General features: G+C 51.2%; 1 protein-coding gene and 1 long non-coding RNA gene across 2 annotated transcripts in view; one reads left to right on the top strand and one right to left on the bottom strand.

Moving 5' to 3' along the window:
- Window positions 1-20,747, bottom strand: part of Cmtm8 (CKLF like MARVEL transmembrane domain containing 8) — a 46,065-nt gene that overhangs the window by 2,166 nt on the left and 23,152 nt on the right. The window contains exon 2 of the mRNA XM_021635745.2: window positions 3,303-3,476. Within this exon, the coding sequence (XP_021491420.1) occupies window positions 3,303-3,476 (174 nt within the window). The remainder of the gene's footprint in view (window positions 1-3,302; window positions 3,477-20,747) is intronic.
- LOC132654642 (uncharacterized) lies at window positions 9-5,062 on the top strand. The gene is made up of 3 exons (XR_009592300.1): window positions 9-210; window positions 2,438-2,719; window positions 4,921-5,062. It is a non-coding gene; the product is annotated as an uncharacterized LOC132654642 (long non-coding RNA).

Genomic DNA, 20,747 nt, shown 5'->3' with positions numbered 1-20,747 from the left:
CACTGGCCTTTTAACCCTTGCTGTTCCTCTGCTGGCTCTTGGTCCCCAGCTCCTGTGAACCACAGCATGGTGATCCTGGCAGAGGAAGGCGGGCCTCGGGCTATGCAGCATCTCCTACTTCACCCCAGCCCCAGCCGTGGTCCTCTGGCCCATGTCCTCTGACAGGGCCATGTTCTCCTGGTCTCCCGGTTCCAGGGGAGGCACATTTAGGTAAAGCTACTTCTTAATTGTATGTGTATGTGTGTATGTATGTATGTGTGTGTGTGTTTTGGGGACAGGCATAGGCCATAGCATAGGCTGGCCTTGAACTTCTGATCCTCCTACTTTTATTTCCTCAGTGCTGTGCCGCAGGCATGCACCACCACCAGCTTCACAGCTACTTCTTAAAATGGGAGAAGGAGGAAGAGAGAGAGAGAGAGAGAGAGAGAGAGAGAGAGAGAGAGAGAGCAGATAACATCAGGGCCCTTTGGGGGCTGTTGTCACCTTGGCTTCCGCTGTTTTTCTTTGCTCTTTAACAATGGGGATTTGAAAAGTCAGGCGGGTAATAGATTTTCAGTTACTCTTTCAAAACTCTAGGACACCACACTCTAAACATGAAGAGGGAGTAGGTAGGGGAGAGCCAACAGCCACTGAGGAAGCCAGAGACACAGGAGTGAATTCAGGAGAAGAGAGGACACAATCTTTTCTTCCTCAGGAAGGAAAAGGCACACAACTCTTCCAGACACAGATGCTGGCATTCTGAGGGGAGCCGCAACCCCTGTTCCCATCTCAGCCTCCTGTGCACACTGGCCCTTTAAGACTATAGATTCCTCAGGGTTAGGAATCCTGTCCTGGCTGCCTGACAGTAACCTGCTATGAGATAATCCAAGCAGAATCCAATTTGAACAGAACAATGTTAAGTAGAAAGACTGAGTCCCCACTAGGCTGTGGCTCAGTTGGTGGAATGCTTGCCTAGCATTTGTGAAGCCGTGGCTCCCATCCCTAGCCCTGGGTAACCTCGGTTTCATGGTGCATGCATGTAATCCCAGCACTCTGGAGGTGAGGTGAGGAAGATGAGAGGTTCAAGGTCATTCTCAGCCACTTACAGACCAGCCTGGGCTTTGAGGCCCTGTCTCAAGCAAACAAACAAACAAAGCATAAACAACAACAATACAAAGAAACCAGCTCCCCAGATGGCTCCAGAGTTTAAAGCAAAAGAACGAAGGCTACAGAAGTGAAGGGAAAGGAACATCCTGCTGCCCTGCTATTGTGAATGGCTGGCACCTAGGTGCAGGTCGGACTTGCTAGGCCCTCCAGCTCCTGTTGGCTCTCAAACATCCGTGCTGTGGATGCGAGCTTCAGAGAACACAGAACCCTAACAAAGGTAGCCAGCTGCTCTGTGGAGGGAAGAGGAAGGAGGGAGGCCACAGATCCCTCCTGAAATTCCATCCTGCTTCGCGGTGAAAGCACTGTGTATTCTCTGGGATAAAGGCGCAGGCAGATAAAAGCCTGGCTGGCCTGCGCTCTTTGTTTAACCTCCAGCCTGTGTGACTGGGGCCCTCAGTGTGGGACGTTTGACCCGCTGAGGATGTCTGTCTCTCCACAGGAGGCAGAAAGTCCACTCGGTGTCCTATGGCAGGTTGCTACGGGCCTGTACCAGATACCAATTTCAGAGGAGAGTTTGTGAGGAGTGACTGAGCCATGAAGTCTGAACCACCTTCCCACACTGGGGAGAACTTAAGCCCCAACGGGCAGGTCACAAACTGAGGAAGTGACCCACTCTCTACCAGGCGGACTGTTTCAGAAGTCCCGTGTCAGGGGCTGGAGCAATAGGAATGGTTAAGGCGGATGGCATTGGATGGGGGCTGGGAGATGGATAGGGAGGTTATTGAGATAGCATGGGCAGAAATACCTGCCCAGCCTAAGGTAAATAAGGCAATTAGAACATACAACAGGCATCTGTGTCTTATTAATTGTGATCGAGGGGTTGAATAATACCGCTGTGATAAATGCTTTTTAGCCCTATACTGTTTTATTGCCAACAACACCGATTTATATGTGCTGAGCACAAACCCAGGCCTTCGTGCGGGACAGCAAGCAGTCTACCAAGTGATGCGGCCACTTCCAATTCCCTGTCAAGACCGCCTGCTCTCCAAAGCGCTCTGGTGCCTGAAGACTGTGCGATCACCTGTCCTGTATATGGCATGCTGCCTGGAGCCGGGACAAAACTTTAAACTCCTCAGCTCCTCTTGCTTCCAAACGGGAAGACGCTCATTTAATTTCATTCATGTTTCTGTGGTGCCAGGGTTTAGATGCGTGACCTCAATCATGCCAGGCCGGTGCGCTCCTATTCTGTGTGTGTACATGTGCGTGCGTGTGTGCTTCTTGGCTGCTGGGCACACAAACCAATACTTCTAGCACTGTTGTGGACATAAACATGGTTTGGCTTTGGTCCCAGGTGTGCGGTGTGGGACTGGTTCAGATGGTCCACAGCAGCAGACTATTTGCCTCGTGCGGGCTCTGAGAGGAGCTCTTTGCCAGCTGCAGAGAGTTCAAATCTGAGGACTCCAGAGAGAGAGCAAACGCCAGAGCCCAGAGAGTAGAAGAAGGGAAAGAACAAGGCTGCTCCTGCTTCCCCCTTGCTGCTCCTGGTTGCTGTTGTGAGACAAGAAGTCGGAGATCTGAAACGAGGACTGGACTGGCTCCACGGAACCCGACGACCCTAACCAGCAGGAAGCAGGTAAGAGAACTGTGCCCCTCTCCCACTAACCCCTTTTCTTTCCTACCTGGTGTTAGGGTGTTGGAAGGGATTGGGGTGGAGTAGGGAGAAAAAAACGTAAATAAAAGAGGTTTTAAAAAAGCTAACACCAACACAACATTCCAGTTCTACCCCAGAACCTCTGCTGTGCTCCCTTCTCATTGGTCATGAGCACTAAACTGTGATGGACTGAGTTTGAAGGATTGTCAGTCAGGAGACCCTGGGGTTCTACCCCGGATCCCCTGCCGTGCTCCCTTCTCATTGGTCATGAGCACTAAACTGTGATGGACAGAGTTTGAAGGACTGTCAGTCAGGAGACACTGGGGTTGTGGCAGAACCCAGTTCTCCCCTGAGCTTGTCCGAGAACTGGTTCGTTTTTAGGCTGTGCACTGTTCCACTGCGACTGGCTTCACCCTCAGGCCATCGGGTAAGGAGAAATCGCATGCAGCTTCTGGCTGCTCCAGCAGTGGCCGCCCTGTGAGCAGGGGTGACCCCAGTCCACAAGAAGACACTCGCTTTCCCACCCCGTAGCCCTGGGCAGGTGCAGCCCCTGAGGCATCCTTACCACCGTGGTCCAGGGCACCTGGGGAATCCTGGTGTAGGTCATGGTGATGTAGACAATGAGGAAGAAGACGGTGAGGACCCAGTAGAAGACAGCCACAAACATGACCCATCCAAAAGCAGGGACTCGGAAATACTCTGTGCCAGCGATGAGCGTCCACACCAGCAGCCCCAGGACCTGTGAAATAGCAGAGGCGGTGCAGAGAGAGGTGGGAAATAAAGGAAGAGAGTGGAATGCAGAGAAAAGTCATTAGTCAAAATGCCCAGCGCGACTTGTCCATGTCAAATACACGCCCACACACATGAACACATACCCACAAATGCACACAGCTATGTAAACGAATCCCCCAAGCATACGTAATTAAAAACAAATCTTTCCCTCATGCTACAGAATAGCTCAGATATTCTACTATAGCAACAAGAAGTAACAAACACAATCCTGAGGCCGTGTCCCAGGAGGTAGCCTCCGAAGTCCACGAGGCTTTGCTGTCGCCCTGTGCCACCCAGGCTGGCCTCCCCTTTCTGTGCGCCTCACAAAGCAGTTTGACCTACTGGCCTCTCACGTCACAGCCCGGTTCACTTCAGACAGAGACAAATTAGAAAAGAAAACGGGGATGGCAGCTAGCCCCTATCTGCTGTGATGCCTTAAGCAGCCAATTTGGAGAGCACACTTTTTGTCACTCAGTGCATTCTGGGAAAGTCTGCAACGAAGTTGCCAAGTTCCAGAGGTCAGTCAGAGCCAACCGGGTTAGCAATGCCCTCCCTGAGTGCCTACTCTCAACCGTGCATGGGGCTGGGCACGTAGGCCACAGATGTGAGAGGCTCACAGTGTCACTGAACCTGAGGAATTTACTATGCTGTGTGTTAGACATACTATTCAGGTCTGTTTCAACACAGCAGGCCAACAATGGCTGTGACCACATGCAGCCCTGTATCAATTTATGATGATGATTGTGTGTGTGTGTGTGTGAGAGAGAGAGAGAGAGAGAGAGAGAGAGAGTGTGTGAGTGAAGGCCTGAGGCCAGTCCTAGGTGGTGTTCCTCAGGAGTCATCCACCTATTTTTTGAGACAGGGCCTCTCACTGGGACCTGGGATTTGTCACTTCTCCCAGGCTCTCTGACCTTCTGGCTCTGCCTCCCCACGCTGCGATTATAAGCATGCACCACTAGGTCAAACTCTTCATGTGGATGCTGGGAGTTGAACTCGGGACCTCATGCTTGCTGGACAAGTATGTTACCATCAAGCCATGACTACAGCGCACGTGACCCCACTTATGCAACTGACGAACCCAGCCGTGCTCTTTCCCTGGCCTGTGATCTCACACTTAAAAGAAGGAGGCCGTGGCCTCCCATGCACACACACACACACACAGACAACCAAGCACAATTTTGTTTCTTTCTGGCATTCTTTTCGAATAAATCAGGTTATTGATACTTAACGCTGGAGACAGTAAGAGAGAAGTGCATTTCCTTCTTGGAAGCACACTGACTCTAACCTGCTGCCTTCCCACATCTGCTCAGTTCTTTCCTCCAGAGCCAGCGGCTCACTCTTCCAGCCCTCTGTTAGCTCTTGCCTCATGGGTCTGTTCAGCAACACGGCGACCATCTCCATTTGTCCACTAGGGGGCATCTACACACTGCTGATGGACGACCAGGCCAGCCCAGAGCTGGCTGTCCGCCTGGCTGTTTCTTTGAGGAAGGAGCATGAATGACTGGACTCGCATGACAGTAAGAACGGTTCGTCCCAGACAATCTTACGTCCCACGGGAGGTAAGGATGCAAAGGCGGGGAAGCTGGTTTAGTCCCCATGTCCCTGGCCTCTGTGTGATGCTTGCAGAAACTTCACTGAGTTGTGCTTGGTGAGCTACAGTGGAGCCTTGTGACACACCCGCCGGAGAGTGCACCCAGGGGTCTTAGGCCTTGTGTATCTCTAACAGGACGCACGGCCTCTGCGTCCATGTGTCATCTTGGAAATGAGGGGAGATGGGGGGATGGGACTTGGGGGGCTGGCCCCAGGTGGAGTGTCCGGATTTCCTGATGAGGGAGGACTTCAAACGACCGTGTCTGTCCCCCTCACGCACTCCAGCCCTCCCTCAGTGCCACTGTGGAGTCCTTCCCGTGATCCCCACTAGAACGAAGCTCTCAGCCAAGGTGGTGCTAAGAACTTGAAACTTAGTTATTCTGACGTTTTCTGAGCAACCAAAGCCCCACACGGAAGCTGTCACAACGGACCCCATTATTCCCAGCAGGCAGTGCAATGGGAATCTGCATACGGGGTGGGTGTTAAAATATGTCTAAAGTAGGCAGCAGCATTCGGCATCATCTGTGACCTGTTGCCAGACACAGCTGCCTTAGAATCATCCGGAGGTCCTGTAAGTAACGCAGGCAGACTCATTGGCTCCCTAAACAGGATTTGCGTGTGCTGAGCTCTGATTGGTAGTATGACGCCGCAGAAAACCATGTTGCCAGCGTGCCAAGCTCCAGGCGACTCTGCAGAGACTCCTGGTCTCCAGCAAACATGAGCAAGTGCTGTGCACAATCTGTGTGTTGGCAGTAGGGGCTCTCAGGGTCCTCGGGCCTGTAATTGGCACCACAGCGCTCAAGAGAATGAAGGGCTGCAGCAGAAGCTGGCACACTCTTTTTGGTCGTGGCTGCACAGGGAATGTCTTTGGCTTTGAGTCCCATACAGTATCTGTCCCAGCGACTCATTTTGCTTTAGCCAAGCAGTGTGTGGACCGAGCTGGAGGAGGAGGAGGAGAGGGAGGAGAGGGAGGAGGGGCCAGGTTTCCCCGGGAACTTTATTTACAAACAAGGGCCGGCTGGAATTGGCTGGCAGGCTGCAATTAGCCAAGCTCTCCAGTGTGTGGTCCCAGACAGGGAGGGCCAGCGCCAGCTAAGAACACAGGCCTGCAGGCTACATCCAGACCTGCCCCTCAGCTGGGAAGAGGGCTAAGAACACAGGCCTGCAGGCTACATCCAGACCTGCCCCTCAGCTGGGAAGAGGCCGGGCAAGGGGGGCACAGTCCCCATCCTCAGGCAGCTCCAGGGACCAGTCCTGCATTCCCTTCCTCTCTTCCTTCCCTTTCCCCTTCCTCCTTCCCTTTTTTTTTTTTTTCTTTTCTCTTTTCCCATTGACTGTTCCAAGCACCAAGGGCTTAAGGGTGATCTTGGACGCTGTCTTCATCAGGGTTTTTATAGATACAATGAAACCCCAGACAGAAAGCAAGCTGGAGAGGAAAGGACATACACTTCCACTTTAATCCAGCGGAAGGAAGGATGTCAGGAAAGGAACTCACAGGAACCTGGAGGTAGGAGCTGACGAAAAGGCCAGAGAAGGATGCTTCTTACTGGCTTGCTCAGCCTGCTATCCTATAGAACCCACCAGCCCAGGAATGGAACCACCCACAATGGGCTGGGCCCTCCCCCATTCATCACTATGAAAATGCCTACAGCTTGCCCTCGGGCCTTACGGAGGCATTTTCTCATGCTGACATAAACACGACAGGAATGGTACAGCTCCAAGCTCCCAGACCTCCCAAAGAACCCGCATCGTCACATCAGCCCTGTGAATCAGTGACAAATGCCCAGGCCACATCCAGTGACCAAGGGCAGGGCATCGAGAAAGAGAGCCTTGTGGCGACTACCCTGTCCTCGAGGGAGGGTCTGGATTTCCTGATACTCCAAGGCTGTCTGACTTTGGTAAAGTGTTTTGGTGTTAGCCTGCCTCTCGGCTCTAGGTGATTCAGCATCTTTCCCTCATCTTCCCGACGAGGGAAAAGGAAGTGAGGTACTGGCTCACGAAAGAACATGGAGAGGGCCGAGGACTTAGCTCAGCTGATGGAGCGCAGCTCTGGCCAATGAGTGGAGCCCTAGGTTTGACTCCCTCACACCACACAAGACAAATGTTATAGACACATTATAATTCTATTATATAGAATTATAGACACATTCTAGTACACAGGAGGTGGAAGCAGGAGGATAGGGAGCTTGAGCTGAAAGATGGCTTAGTGGTTAAGAGCATGTATTGCTTTTGTAGAGGACCTGGGGTTCAATTCCCAGCGCCACACTGAGTGGCTCACAATATCCTGTAGCTCCAGGAGGATTGGATACCTCTGGCCTCCAAAGGCATCTGTACACTCTCTCTCTCTCTCTCTCTCTCTCTCTCTCTCTATATATATATATATATATATATATCCACACACGTAGACACACCTACACATAATATACCTACACACATAGACACACATGTACTCATATACATATATCCACATACATACATACATACATATATAACTTTGAGAAAAAGACCTAAGTAAAATAATGCAAAGCAGCATCTCTACTGTGTGGAGAGACACCAGCTCCCACAGCTGTGCTGGTCCCTTGTTCCATCAGCCCCTGCAGGAGGTGTTTCTTTCTCACTGGTGTGGGTTCTTTGAGAGCAGGACGGGCGTTCTTTCTCTGCAGTCTTTCCTGCTCTGGAGGAGCTTAGCTGGGGAAGCCAGGGGAGGGCTGTGCCCAGAGTGCCAGGCCATCAATGGTCTCCAGAGCCACCCAGAGCCACAGAGAAAAACTTTTCCCCCTCCCTAAAAGCTGTTATCAAAGTGCTCCTAATTAAAACTCACTTGCAAGAGCGTAGGGAAGAGAGAGATTCACAAGAGAACACCCAGAGCCCGCCAGGGTGTTTAATCACTTTCTCATCCTGTCTCCGCTGGAGCACTAGCATCCTTCCCTCGATTTCCCCTGCACTCAGCACATCTGTGAAACGCTGCGTCCAGTCATTCTTCTAGCTGCCATGAGAGGGTCAGGAAGGTTAGCGGACGCCCAGGCAACCGTGGCCCTGCACCAGGCCAAGGCACACACGGAAGACAATACAGTCTCCTTGACAGTGTGCCTCGTCGCCGGGGAGATGAGGCAAACAGAAGGCTAATGCAGCCGTGCAGCCTGCAAGCGGGTGGGGCAGCTCCGTGCAGGGGTCCAGGGGCTGCTCACTGGGCAGGCGGAGAGGGGGCTAGAGGGTTGGTTTTTTTTTTTAGAAATGTATCCCGGCTGCAGCATGCAGCCCGGCAGGCCAGGTACAATGGCGCACACCCTCACATCTCAGCTCCTGGGAGACAGTGGCAGGCACGACTCTGAGTTTAGGGCCAGCCTGGTCTACACAATGAATTCCAGGCCAGCCACGGCTACACAGTCAGACCTTGCCTCAAAAACAACCAACCAAAATGCCAACTAGCCAAAACAAACCAAACAAATTTTTAAAAAATCCCCATAACAAAAAAAAAAAAAAAAAACCTCCAAAAAAAAAAAAAAGTAATCATACAACAAAACATGAAAACCTAGTCCTTGGCAGTGTCTGGGTGAGGAGGGGCATTCACTCATGGAATCAAGCGGAAGTCGTCACTGGAAGAATGGGTTTCAGATGACATGGTCTCAGCCAGGGGACGGCCCTGCCAGCCTGGCTTCCACACCATTCCTGGCTGCGCCGGCCTGCGCTCCTGGGAGATGGTGCCAAGCCAGTCATTCTGAGCTGGCCGTGGCACAGTCTCGTCAGGCAGCCCCTGCTGGTTCTCTGGAAGTGAGAGGGTCCACATTGTCTGCTTGGTGGCTGTATGGCTTGCTCTCTGTCAACTTGACACAAGCTGGAGCCATCTCGGGAGGGAACCTCAGCCGAGAAACTGCATACAACGAGGATGCGAGGATGCGGTTAAGCCTATCCCCCCATTGAGGCCATTTTCTCAATTAGTAACTGCTGTGAAGGTAGCCAGCTGGATGGTGGGGCTGGCGGTCCTGGGTTCTATCAGAAAGCAGGCGGAGCAAGCCAATAAGCAGCACCCCTCCCTGGCCTCTGCATCAGCTCCTGCCTCCAGGTTCCTGCCCTGGCTTCCTCCAGTGGACTGTGGTTCGGGAAACGTAAACCAAACAAACCCCCCGCTCCCCGGGCTGCCTTTGGTCATGGTGCTTCATCACAGGAGCCTCAAATGGGTCAACCTGGCATTTCAGCCAGCCACTGCCTCCTCGGGACTCCCTCAGCTGAAGGGAAGGAATACCTCCGGATGGCAGTGTGCTAGAACATGGAAGTGTATCAGCTTGACTCAGATTCCGTGGTGAGCTGGGGAACTTCTCAGTTAAGTACTAATGAGGAGAAATGATTAAGTACCTCAAGTGAAAATCAAATCCATATAGTGACTCCCTATCTCGAGAAAAAAAGAAAAAAGAAAAGAAAGAAAAAAGTCAAATCCAGAAATACTATAGGAGAGAAGATAGTTCATAGGGATATAAAAAACAAATTTCAAAAAAAAATTTTTTTTAGCACAGGCAGCCTCTGGCTTCCTTCTCAGACCTGTCGTGAGACAGTGAGTTCCCTAGGAGGTCTCTGATATTTTAGATGAAAAGCTCTGCAAGCCCAGGAGTGCAGAAACGGCCTTGTTAATTTAGATACCCACTGTGACATTTGCCTTCCATTAGTATTTTTAAATGGTTGCCCCCCCCCCATTCTAGAAACAGGTGAGGTGGCCTTTGTCTGAAGAACAGAGGATGGTGGGGGGTTTCAAAAGCGGCCAATAGCAATGCATCCATCCGGTATTCAGAACTTTTTCTTTCTTTCCCGCAGCTCTGGAATCCCCAAGGGACTCTTCAGGTCTGTTTCACCATTTAAACAGACCTGTGATGACCCATGGGGGTGGTCACAGATGGGAGTCCCCATGACAGATGGGAGAAGACCCTGCTTCCAAATGAGCTAGATAGCAGACTGTTCAGAAAGCGGGGAGGCTGCACAACCCCCGACGTGGCACTTTCGAGCACAGATTATTCTGAGCTTAAGGAGTACTCTCATAGAGAAGCAGAGGCAAGAAAGCCCCCCACCCCCGACACGGCCTCCTCTTCCTGAAAACAGGGTGGAGAAGCTCTTTTTGGGAGATTCCTGCCCTGAGTCAAAAGAACAGTGGCATTTTCATGGCTGGAGGAGGAAAATCTGAGTCCACACAAGTGAAGCCCATTAAAATATTTCTTTCCTTAGTTTCCCTCAGTATTTCCATCCTTAAAAAAAGTATTTATTTTATGTATATGAGTGCATTTTAAGTTTGTCTATGACTATATGTACACCTGCACACCAGAAGAGGGCACCAGACCCCAGTGTGGATGGTTGTGAGCCACCACGAGCTTGCTGGGAATTGAACTCAGGACCTCCGGAAGAGCAGCCAGCGCTCTTAACCACTGCCATCTCTCCAGCCCTTTCCATCCTTTCTTAACTTTTGAAAAACCTTTGCTTATTTATTTGAGTGCATGTGTGTGTGTCTGTGTGTGCATGCACATGTCTGTGAAGATCAGAGGACAAATTATGGGAGTCAGTCCTCTCCTTTCTACCACGTGGGAACGGGACCTGGGGTCTCAGGGTGGAAGGAGGAATCCGACCCCTGTTGCGTTGTCTTCTGACACCCACACGCGTGCCCCACACACATACATGCACACACAAACAACAAATAAATGAATAAATAACCGAAGTCAGTACATTCCTTCCTGCCTCAGACAGGACTCACAGCAAACCGGACAGACAGCGGCAGGGACCCTTCCCCGCCACGGAGGCTTAACATTACTTTAGCTCACGTGGAAAGCTGTGGGTGTGCTGTTTGAGCAAAATTCTTCAGGGCAGGCAGCAGGCCAGGTTTCCCTTCATGTCAAATGCGGTCTGGGGTGATGTGATGGGGACCCCCATCCAGGGAAGGAACATTGCTTCTTAGCCAGAACATACCTCTGGGCTCCACTCCTTCCCACACTCAAGGCATGTACATACGCACGCACGCACGCACGCACGCACGCACGCACACATACGCATACATGCACTCTCTCTGCTGGCTGTGTGTTCTTGCCTCTCTTCCCACACAGTTTTCTCTATTCAGCACAAGCTGGCGGCTGGCATGTGATCCTGGCCCAGGTCCTGAGGTTGTTTGAACAGTACCTCTTGTTTCCCTGGGAACCGTGCTGGTCCAGCTGTTTCAGCAGCGTGCAATAACCCCGACTTGGGTGTTATTTTGGACCCCGTTTGTTGAGTCAATAACAGGAGCTGTCATTAGCCATGACTGTGAAGAGAGGAGCAACCACCCACTCGGGAAAACTCCAGGAAAGGAAAGCCCTTGGCCCTGGACCAAGAAGTACACAAAGGCTTTACCCTACAGGTCAAGGGTGGGGTGAGGCGGACATTATCTGCCACAGAACAGCTGTCATCCACCCCAAGTGAGAAACCGGAAGCAGACCACAGGCTCAGGGACAGTCCCTGCAGTCCACAGGAGGCCTGGAGAGCCCACAGATAAAAGTGCATGACAATGAAGCCCTGTGACTGCACCCAAGGCGTCACCTGTAAATCAAATCCTACCAGAAAGCTCTCTTGGGGCCAGAGAGATGGTTCCGCTGTCAGGAGTGCTTGCTGCTCTTACAGAGGGCTGAGGCCCGATTCCCAGCACCTCCAAGGCAGCTAACAGCCATCCGTGCGTGATTTGATCTAAGGGCTCTGATGCTCTCCTGGCTTCTGGGACATAGCACACATATGGTGCACAGACATGCATGCAGTCAAAACACTCACACTGGTTAAATTTTAAAGGCTTTTCCCCCCTGCTGGGTGTGGAGGTACACCACTTTAATCCCAATACTCAGGAGGCAGAAGCAGGTGGATCTCTGAGTTCTGGGACAAATCAGAGCTCTGTTTATATATATATTAAAAAGTTTTTCTTCCTCCCGCCCTTTCTTCCCTTTTCTTCCTCTCCCCCCCCCCCCCCCCCGTTTCTTTTGGAATGGGATGTTGTTTTGCCTAGGCTGGCCTTGAACTCTGAGGCTGACGCAGAAAGGTGACATCATCAAATCAGGGGCTTACAAATATTCATCAGAAACGGGCTGACGAAACACCTTCAGCCAGCCGGGGTCTGGAGGGACGGCTCAGCACTAGCTGCTTGCGCACAACCATCCATAAGTCTCGTTCCACGGGACCTGACACCTTTTCCCACCTCCAAGGACCCATGTGCATGCGAGGTGCGCACACATGCTCGGAGAAAATTAGTTTTGTATGTTTTTTTTTTTTTTTAAAGCCAACTGGGGCACCTGGCAGAAGTCTGGGCAGAGCAGAGTGTCCCTTTGGACATTTCAAGTAATAGAACAAGCAGCAGCGGAGAGCGGTGGAGAATGATGACGTCATTGAATTGAGGCTCAGGACATCCAGCATAAACCGGCTGGGGGAGTTGTAGCATCAGCGCCTTCCCGGCTGAGCTTTCTCGTGGCCGAGCTTGCCACGGCTGCGTGTTCCAGCTTCTATTTTATATCATAGAATCGGGAACTTTTCTATCATGGGCTAAACATAGCAACTCCTGTTGGGAATGGCTTCCTTCCCAACCTGATCTCCAGGACATGATGTCTTTGCTCTCCGGCTGCTCTGCTGTTCTTCTCTCCCCGTTACAGAGCTGGGGGAGGGGATCCTCCACACCTTGCTGGACACTTTCAGACAAACATGGTTCAGTCTGAAACGGGGCTGGGGCAACCCCACTCCCCCGGGGCCAGCTTCTCAGTGATCTCAAACGACACAGGCCAACCAGCCAGTAGAGTGTAATCACAGCATTTCGCATGACCAGAACCGCGCAGTGTGTGGCCTTTGGAGCTTTGTCACCAAGGCCTGGCCGTGTTGTGGCATGCACACCTACCTATGCACCTGTGTGCCCACCAGAGGCCAGCTGGGTGCCCTCGTCCACTACTCTCTAACTTACTTTGACACAGGGCTGAATCTGGCCACTTAGCCTGGTCGCTGGCCAGCAAGCTTCCAGGACCCACCCCCACCGCGGCTTTCCAGGCTCCCAGGGCAGAGGCGCTTCTGGTGCTCGGACCTATAAGCCCCAGGAGGACTCGAGGTTTCAAGGCTTTCAAGGTTAATTTTTACCAGCCATGACCCTCCCGAGCCTTTTATGCTAAGTATCCTGGCGTCTGCTGACAACCAACCCAGGGCTGTTTTGACAGCTCCACAGGCCCCCTTCACAGCAGCACTGGTTGGCAAAACAATCTATTCCCTTGCTTTTTTTAAAAAATCTCATTAGCTTTTTAAATGTAACACGGAACTGGGAAGACAGAGATAAAATCGTTAGCTACAAATTCAGAGGACGGAGCCACTTGACTTTCACACTCTGGCCCTAGGAAGAGCAAGACGAAGTGATGGAGGAAGTGGAGACGCTTCAAAGTTCAAGTGGGAAAGAAAGCACAGTGACTTGCTCTGGGAGGTGGGAGGGGAGAGGCAAGGGGAGCAGGCCTTGAGGCCAGGCTTGGCGGCGGGCGCTGTTCCCGAGGAGCCAGCTCCCCAGCTGGTGCAGAGACCCTTTCTAAGAACACTGAAAGCACCCTTCCTGCCTTGGCATGGCTTTGACAAGCCAGCGCCTCTCTCCTGGTTTCCTGTTGGTGATCAGGTGCCCGTCTCCAGCACAGCAAACAGCATGACCACGCGTGACTAAGCTCTCGTTTCTGTATCCAGGTTCCCTTGGGGTCAGTTTACACAGAAGTGAGAAGCATTTTAAGTATTTCAAGTATCGTAACAGCATTTTAAGTTCCTGGCAACTAATTACCTGGCAAGAACAAGTCCGAGGGGAGAGTTCCTTTGGTAAAGGGCTCGTCATGGAGGCCTGGGGAACTCAGTTCAGAACCCCCCATGCCCGTGTAAAAGGAGGAAGATGGGGGCAAAGACAAGAGCGTCGTCTGAGGTTCGCAGGCCACATGATGAAGTGGCAGGCAAGGTCTGAGACTTGAGGTTGTCCCTGACAAGTCATGGAGTACACACACCCGAGTGGCCTGTGGGCTAGTCCTGACTCAGTCTGGTCTCGGGTCTGGCTCTTCTGATCCATCAGAGCGTCTGACACCTCCTGGCGGTGTGGTTTAAGGCTCTGCACCTGTGCATTAAGTGATTGAGGCGCCACTGTTTACTCAACTTGTTCATAGATAAGCCCCACTGTTTACATTTCTTTCTCATAATCTTGATTGTTAAAAGAGTAAACGAGGTCTAGCTGGGTCTGGGAGTGTCGGCCTGGCCTGCGATCCCAGCTGCTCAGCAGGTCCAAACAGGAGAATCACAAGTTTGGGGCCTAGCTGGGCTACAAAGTAAGTTCAAGGCCAGCTTGAGTGAGCCAGCGAGACTGTCTCAAATTAAAAAAAAGTAGAAGGGTCTGGAGAAATGGCTCAGGCGTTAGGAGCACTGGTTGCTCTTCCAGAGGACCTGGTTCCATTCCTAGCACCCATACTGAGGCTCACGGCCATCTGTAACTCCATTCCAGGAGCTCTGACGCCCTCCTCTGACCTCTGAGGGCATCAGGCATGCATGTGGTACACAAATGGCCATATACACAAGCCAAAATTTATACACATGAAGCAAACGGTAAACAGGAGGCCAGGAGGTACTTCCACAATGATGGGCTGGAACCTGAAGCCCAAAAGACCCTTCCTTCCCGACGGATTCGCTTTTGTCAGGATATCTTATTGCAGCTGGGTTTTTCATGCGGCAAAACCACGGGGTGGGGGTGAGGGGCCAGCTGATCACTGTGCTTCTCTCCTGCATGTCTGACTTCCTTTGGGAGTGGGGGTGGTGCACCAACACTTCCTGAGTCATATGTCTCAGGCTGGTCTGAACCTCCAGGCAGCCAACGATGGCCTTGAACTATAGACCCTCCTGACTCACTCCCAGAGTGCTGGGATTGAATTATAGGACCACACCTGCCCGTGCCTGTCTAGTGCTGGGTCGGGCTCTAACCCAGGGCGCACTAACCCAAGCAGGCAAGCAACCCGCCAAATGAGCAGGAAGAATGGCTCAATGGGTCAGACTGTGTGTTTCTCTCGTAGAGGACCAGAGTTTGGTTCCCAGCACCCACTCTGAGCTGTTCACAGCCGTCGCTAACTTCAGTTCCAGGAGATCCAAAGTCCTCTTTGTTCAGATGCACACAAATAGGCACTCACGCGTGCACATAAAACAAAAACGAGAAAATCTGTAAAAAAAACATGGAGGTGCACGCCTTGAGCGGTTGGATCTGTGCGGGTTCCAGGCCGCCAGAGGCACATAGTGAGGCCCTGTCCAGACAGACAGATAGACAGACAGACAGAGGCTATACAAAGCTATCCTTCAAAGACAGCTTTGTGGAGATGTAATACATTTGAAACAAATAACATCTGAGATATGAAGCCCCATCGTTGCCTACCTGTATCAGTCAGGGAGGATTTAGACGGTCAACATTTATCCTCTCTGGAATGGCAGGTTTTAATTCACTAGCTCAACACCAGTGTGTTGATTCTTTGCTTTGTGGAGACAGATTAAACGTGATTCACTTCATTTTTCATGTGCAAGCAGAACGCTTTTTTTTTCTCGTAAGCTTTCTTGAATCCCGTTATTTACCAAATTTCAATCTGTCTCCTCGAGTCAACGTCTGAGTTGCTGACTTTGCTCTGCTCTGCAGAGACCTTATCTAGCGAGTTGCTGAAGCTGATTCTCCTGTTCTGTGCTGTCACTACAGCCTGGAAGCCAACATGTAACCAGGCCAAAGGAATCCTTCCTCTCTAGCCCATGTGTGCCACCAGGGCAAACACCAGGCACCATAATAACCCCACGCAGACCTTCAGCAATTGTTTCTGGCTGCTGACGGCAGACAAATATTTGCCTTGGAGAGACAGAAGCAGACCGGGCCCCTTTGTTCATCTAGAGAGAGCAAAGCAATCTAGAAAGCGCAGACTCCCATCATTCATGTCTTGCAAATGTGTGGAGAAGCAGCAGTGAGGGTCCTACGAAGATCTGACCCCACACATTTCCTTTACGCTTCCTCTCTCCCCGGCCCTCCCCCACGAGAGAGAACAGAAAGCCTGGGGGGCCATCAGGGCTGCGGGGTCAGCGGGGGAAGTGCTGTAAAGAAAAGTCCTTCGTGAGAGCACAAGGACAGCTGCGCAGGCAGAGTGCTTGCCTGGCAGGAGACCCGAGCTTGATCCCTAGCACCCACATAAGAATCCGGGTGGTGGGGTTCACCCTTAATCTCAGCCCTCGGGCTCCCTGGCCACCCAGCCTGGTCTACTTGGCAAGTTTAAGCCAAAAGGAGACCCTGTTTGGAAAAAGTGGAGTGAGTGGCTGCAGGGGAGCAACGTTCGTGTGTGTTCTCTGGCTCCACATGTACTCATACATACATGCATCTGAACACACACACATGCACGCACACAAGTCATTTGTATGCTCTCATAGAACCCCACAGACTTTAACAAGTCCTTGGCACAAGACCTGGCAGATACTCTAAGTGACCAAGCCTGCAATCCTAGTTTGGGACAATCTATTATCATGTGCCTCGTAATATGACCCCAGCAAGCACATAGTGCAGGGCACGCTCTATTATCCCATGCCATGTAATCAGGCCCCACCAGACACATAGTATAGGGTATGCTCAATGTGACCGCAGTGCGTGCGCACGCACACACACACACACACACACACTGCAGGGCATGCTATGTTTTGCTCAGAAGCATCATCACAGACAAACCAAGTCATGGACGATTCTAGAAGACAAGTAACGTGCCCTCTCTGAAAATGCCTCGAATCATCTCTATCTGGAAAAGTCCTTTGCCTGAGGTGCTCAAGATGACTCAAGACACAAGCCACTGGAGGTGATTCAACAGTCCTTGCCGGGATCCTCAAAGGCTGAAGAGTGAAGGTGTGAAGGGCAGTCTGAGCTGCCCCGTGGGCTCCCCCACCCCCAGGCGATGCTAATTCCTCCAGAGTGCTGAAGCACTGGGACTGCTCGAGAGCATCCTTGTTCTCGGGAGACACATACAGAACTACTTAGGGAAGAAGTGTTCGGGATCTGCAGCTCTTGGGGACTGAACAGAAAACGAAACACGGACCAGTGAGGTGGCTCAGTGGGCAGAGCTGCTTGTTGCCAAGCCTGACAGCCTGAGTTTGACCCCTGAGATTTACAAGGTAGGAGAGAATTGACTTGACTTCCTCATATTGTCCACTAAATTCCAGTCATGTGTAGGCCCCCCCCCACGAACACACACACAAATATGCATAATAAAAATCTGTAAAATTGGGCTGGAGAGAACAGCTAAATACAGATTTGCTGCCACAGATAGCTAATCAAACCAGGAGGTTTCAGAAACGTATCACCTAGGGGAATGCAGAGTAAGACCCATTTACCATATTCTATCTCAAATCTGAAACCGCGTCCTTAGCTCTGTTGTGTTTGCAAGCCCGAGACAGGAGCACAGCTAAAAGATGCGAGTCTAACCTGACATGTGTTGATTGTTATCACGCTGATATCAGAAGTTTGGCTGCGTTGGGCATCTCAAAATTTCTGGAAAGTTCTCACTGATCTCATGTGCTTGAAGACTCATGCACACATCTAAGTGAGCTCTAATTTTAAAGTAAAATTTCAACTTGTCGGCATTAGTGCTCTCAAGAGAATACTGAAAGGTCTTGCTGGGAGAGGTCTCCACTCCCCAGGAAGCCATGACTACCAGCCATGTAGAACGAGAGGGCAGGAGGGTCCGTGAGTTCGAGGCCAGCCTGGGCTACATAGTGCTGGGATTAAAGGCGTGAAGCACGATGCTGATATGAGGCCCAGGCTGACCTCAATTCTTGCTTCTCCTGCCTAGGTTTCCCAGGTGCCCGCACTTGGCTAGGATGTCTTGAATTTAATTAACAGAAGTTGAACAGAAGGGGATGCTTGGGTAAGAGCTCCCTACAAAGAGACCCAGAGGCTCATTCCAATAAATAAGTAAATAAAAGTAGCCCTGGCTATCCTGTAGACCAGCGTAGTCTTGGATTTAGAGATCCGCCTGCCTCTGCCTCACAAGTGCTGGGATTAAAGGAATATGCACTTATGCCTGGCACTTTTAAAGATTTTATTTTATACATATGGATGTCTTAACTGCATGTGTCTGTGCTCCTCATCCATCTGGTGCTCCCGGAGGCCAGAAGAGGGCACCAGATCCCCTGGAACTGGTGTAACAGGTGGCTGTGAAGTGCCAAGGGGGGCGTGGGAAGTGAACTAGGCTCCTCTGGAAGGGCGGCCAGCGCTCTCAACTGCTGAGCACTGCCCCAACACTCTACTTTAGATTCTCATATACTAATAAACTATTTCAGTTAGATTCCAGAGCCTGGACTAGAATGTTGTGAGCTGTTAATGACCGTGCAACCTGCTGGAAAAGACAAACCTCTTACACCACCTCAGCCTTTGAGTTTCTCATCAGGACATTCGCTTGTTTTTTTCTTTTAAATAGAGTCTCACTCTGTAGCTCAGCCTGACCTCAAACTCTATGTGGTTGAGGTTGGCCTTGAACTCTAGATCCTCTGGCCTCTGCCTTCCAAGTGCTGGGGTTACAGGTATGTGTACTATCACACCAGTTTCTCTTATCATCATCTTGGATCGTTGAAATGGCTTTTGTACCCTGGGCTCTCTTGTGAAAACTTTAAGTCCCTATATTAATTCCCCAAAGCATTTTTCCAAACCGTTTCCCCTCGGCAGACCTATGCCTCATACACGCTTTTATTTTAAACTGCCGAGTGCCCCTGAGGTGTGAGGCCTCTCCATCCCCCTACCCCCCATCTCCCACAAGCTGGTAATTAAGTCCTCCAGGAGGGCGAGGAAACAATAGAAGAAAGCGATATATATATATATTTTTTTTTCTCTTTAAAGTTTGTGCTATGAGGTCACTGCTGTCACTCCAACAGGCAGGGCAGCCAGAATGCCCACACCAGGGGTGAAAGGGACTGGTACCCACTGCACATTCCCAGTGGGCGGCTCCCCCTGTGCCTACAAGGTCACAAAAGCTGACTCAGCCATGAGGGCAGCCTTGTCAAAAGGGCAAGGACCGGGAGATGGCGCAGTGGAAGAGCAGACCTGGGTTCAAATCCAGAGCACCCACATGAAAAGCCAGGCTGGGGGCTGGAGACAGAAACAGTACACTTGTCACATGAACTGGCTACCAGCTAGCTTCAGGATCAGCGAGAGACCCTCCCTGGCCCAAAGGCATAAAGGGGACAGAGGTATAGGACACTTGTCACTCTCTCTGGCCTCCATGGCCATTGGCAAATGCGTGTGCACACACACAAGCAAAGTGAGGAAATTGCATGCTTTTCCTGTAAGTGGGCTGGGGGTGGGAGGGCAGTTTTCCTAAGATCAGCTAGCTTAGGATGATTTGTCTTCTTTGTTCAATATTTTGATCAGAAATCATTTACACATACCACACAAGGCAGGAGCTGTGAAGGAAAGGTGTGTTCAGAACCACTTACTAAAATAATTACAGCGTGGACATTGGGGCGATGGCTCTGGTGCCCTCTATTGGCCAGGCGAAGCACTGTTATCCTAGGACACACCTTGCTCTTCCTCTGTGGTTGTATTAGGTCACTGTCCTCCTTCCTAACAAACCTAGGTAACCAGGGCAGAAGGCCCCACCCGTGACCTCTCGGCTCTGGAAAGACTGTCTCCATTGATACAGGCGCATCACACAACCCTAAGGGCCGCCATTTCCACAGGCACCAGGAGAGTCCCTGAGGTCAGCAATCACACAGCTCTTGAGGGCTGGCAAGCTAGTCTTGGCCAGAAGCAGAGCCTGTCTTGGGGACTGGGAAAGCCAAACAGGAAAACGGGTCCCAGCGAACATAGCCAGACCACATTCGTTCGTTAGCCAGCTTTCTGCACTGTGACAGCTCTCTGAGCTTACGGGGCAGTGGCGAGGCGGGACATCAGGACAGTTGAATACGAGGGAAGAAAACCGTTTGCCTCATAGTTGGGAGTCAAAACAGAGAGGAAGGAGCAGGCTTCTGCAAGCCACTCCCAGGACAGACCACCAATGACTTAATGACTTCCTGCCAGGCCCCACCTCCTAAAGGCTCGCCCATCCCCCTCAGCCAACTGAGGACTGTATCTTCCATCACATGGACCTATGGGGACACGTAAGATCTAAATTATAGGGGCTGGACAGTTGACTCAGCAGTTAAGAATACTCATTGCTCTTTCAGAGGACCTAGGTTCAATTCCCAGCACCCACATGGCAGCTCACAACTATTTGTATCTCCAGTCCCAAGAGATCCAATGCTCTCTTCTACCTCTGCGGTCACCAGACATACCTACAGGCAAACAGCCGTACACGGAAAATAAGATAAACACCTACCACCACCCCACCAAACCCAAGATCTGAATCACCACGTTAGGTATGCCTGGCTTGTTCTATGCATCCATCACACATCTGCAGTCACTGTCAGTGCTCACTGCAGATTCTCCTCGGGGTCAGAGACGCACCTCACTCAGGAAAGTAAAGCTGGCCATTACGACAGACTGCTGGGGAAGTCAGACAGGGAGGACATCCTGCCTGTTATTTGGAACACAGAGGAAAGGACACCTACATAAAAACAAAATAGAAATCTTGACATAGTATTTACATGTATTAACAGTTTGTGAACAATATACATG

This window comes from Meriones unguiculatus, chromosome 6, assembly GCF_030254825.1.
Source record: "Meriones unguiculatus strain TT.TT164.6M chromosome 6, Bangor_MerUng_6.1, whole genome shotgun sequence".
Taxonomy (NCBI): Eukaryota; Metazoa; Chordata; class Mammalia; order Rodentia; family Muridae; genus Meriones; species Meriones unguiculatus.
The sequence above is the reverse complement of the archived record's forward strand: the minus strand, read 5'-3'. Positions and strand labels throughout refer to the sequence as shown.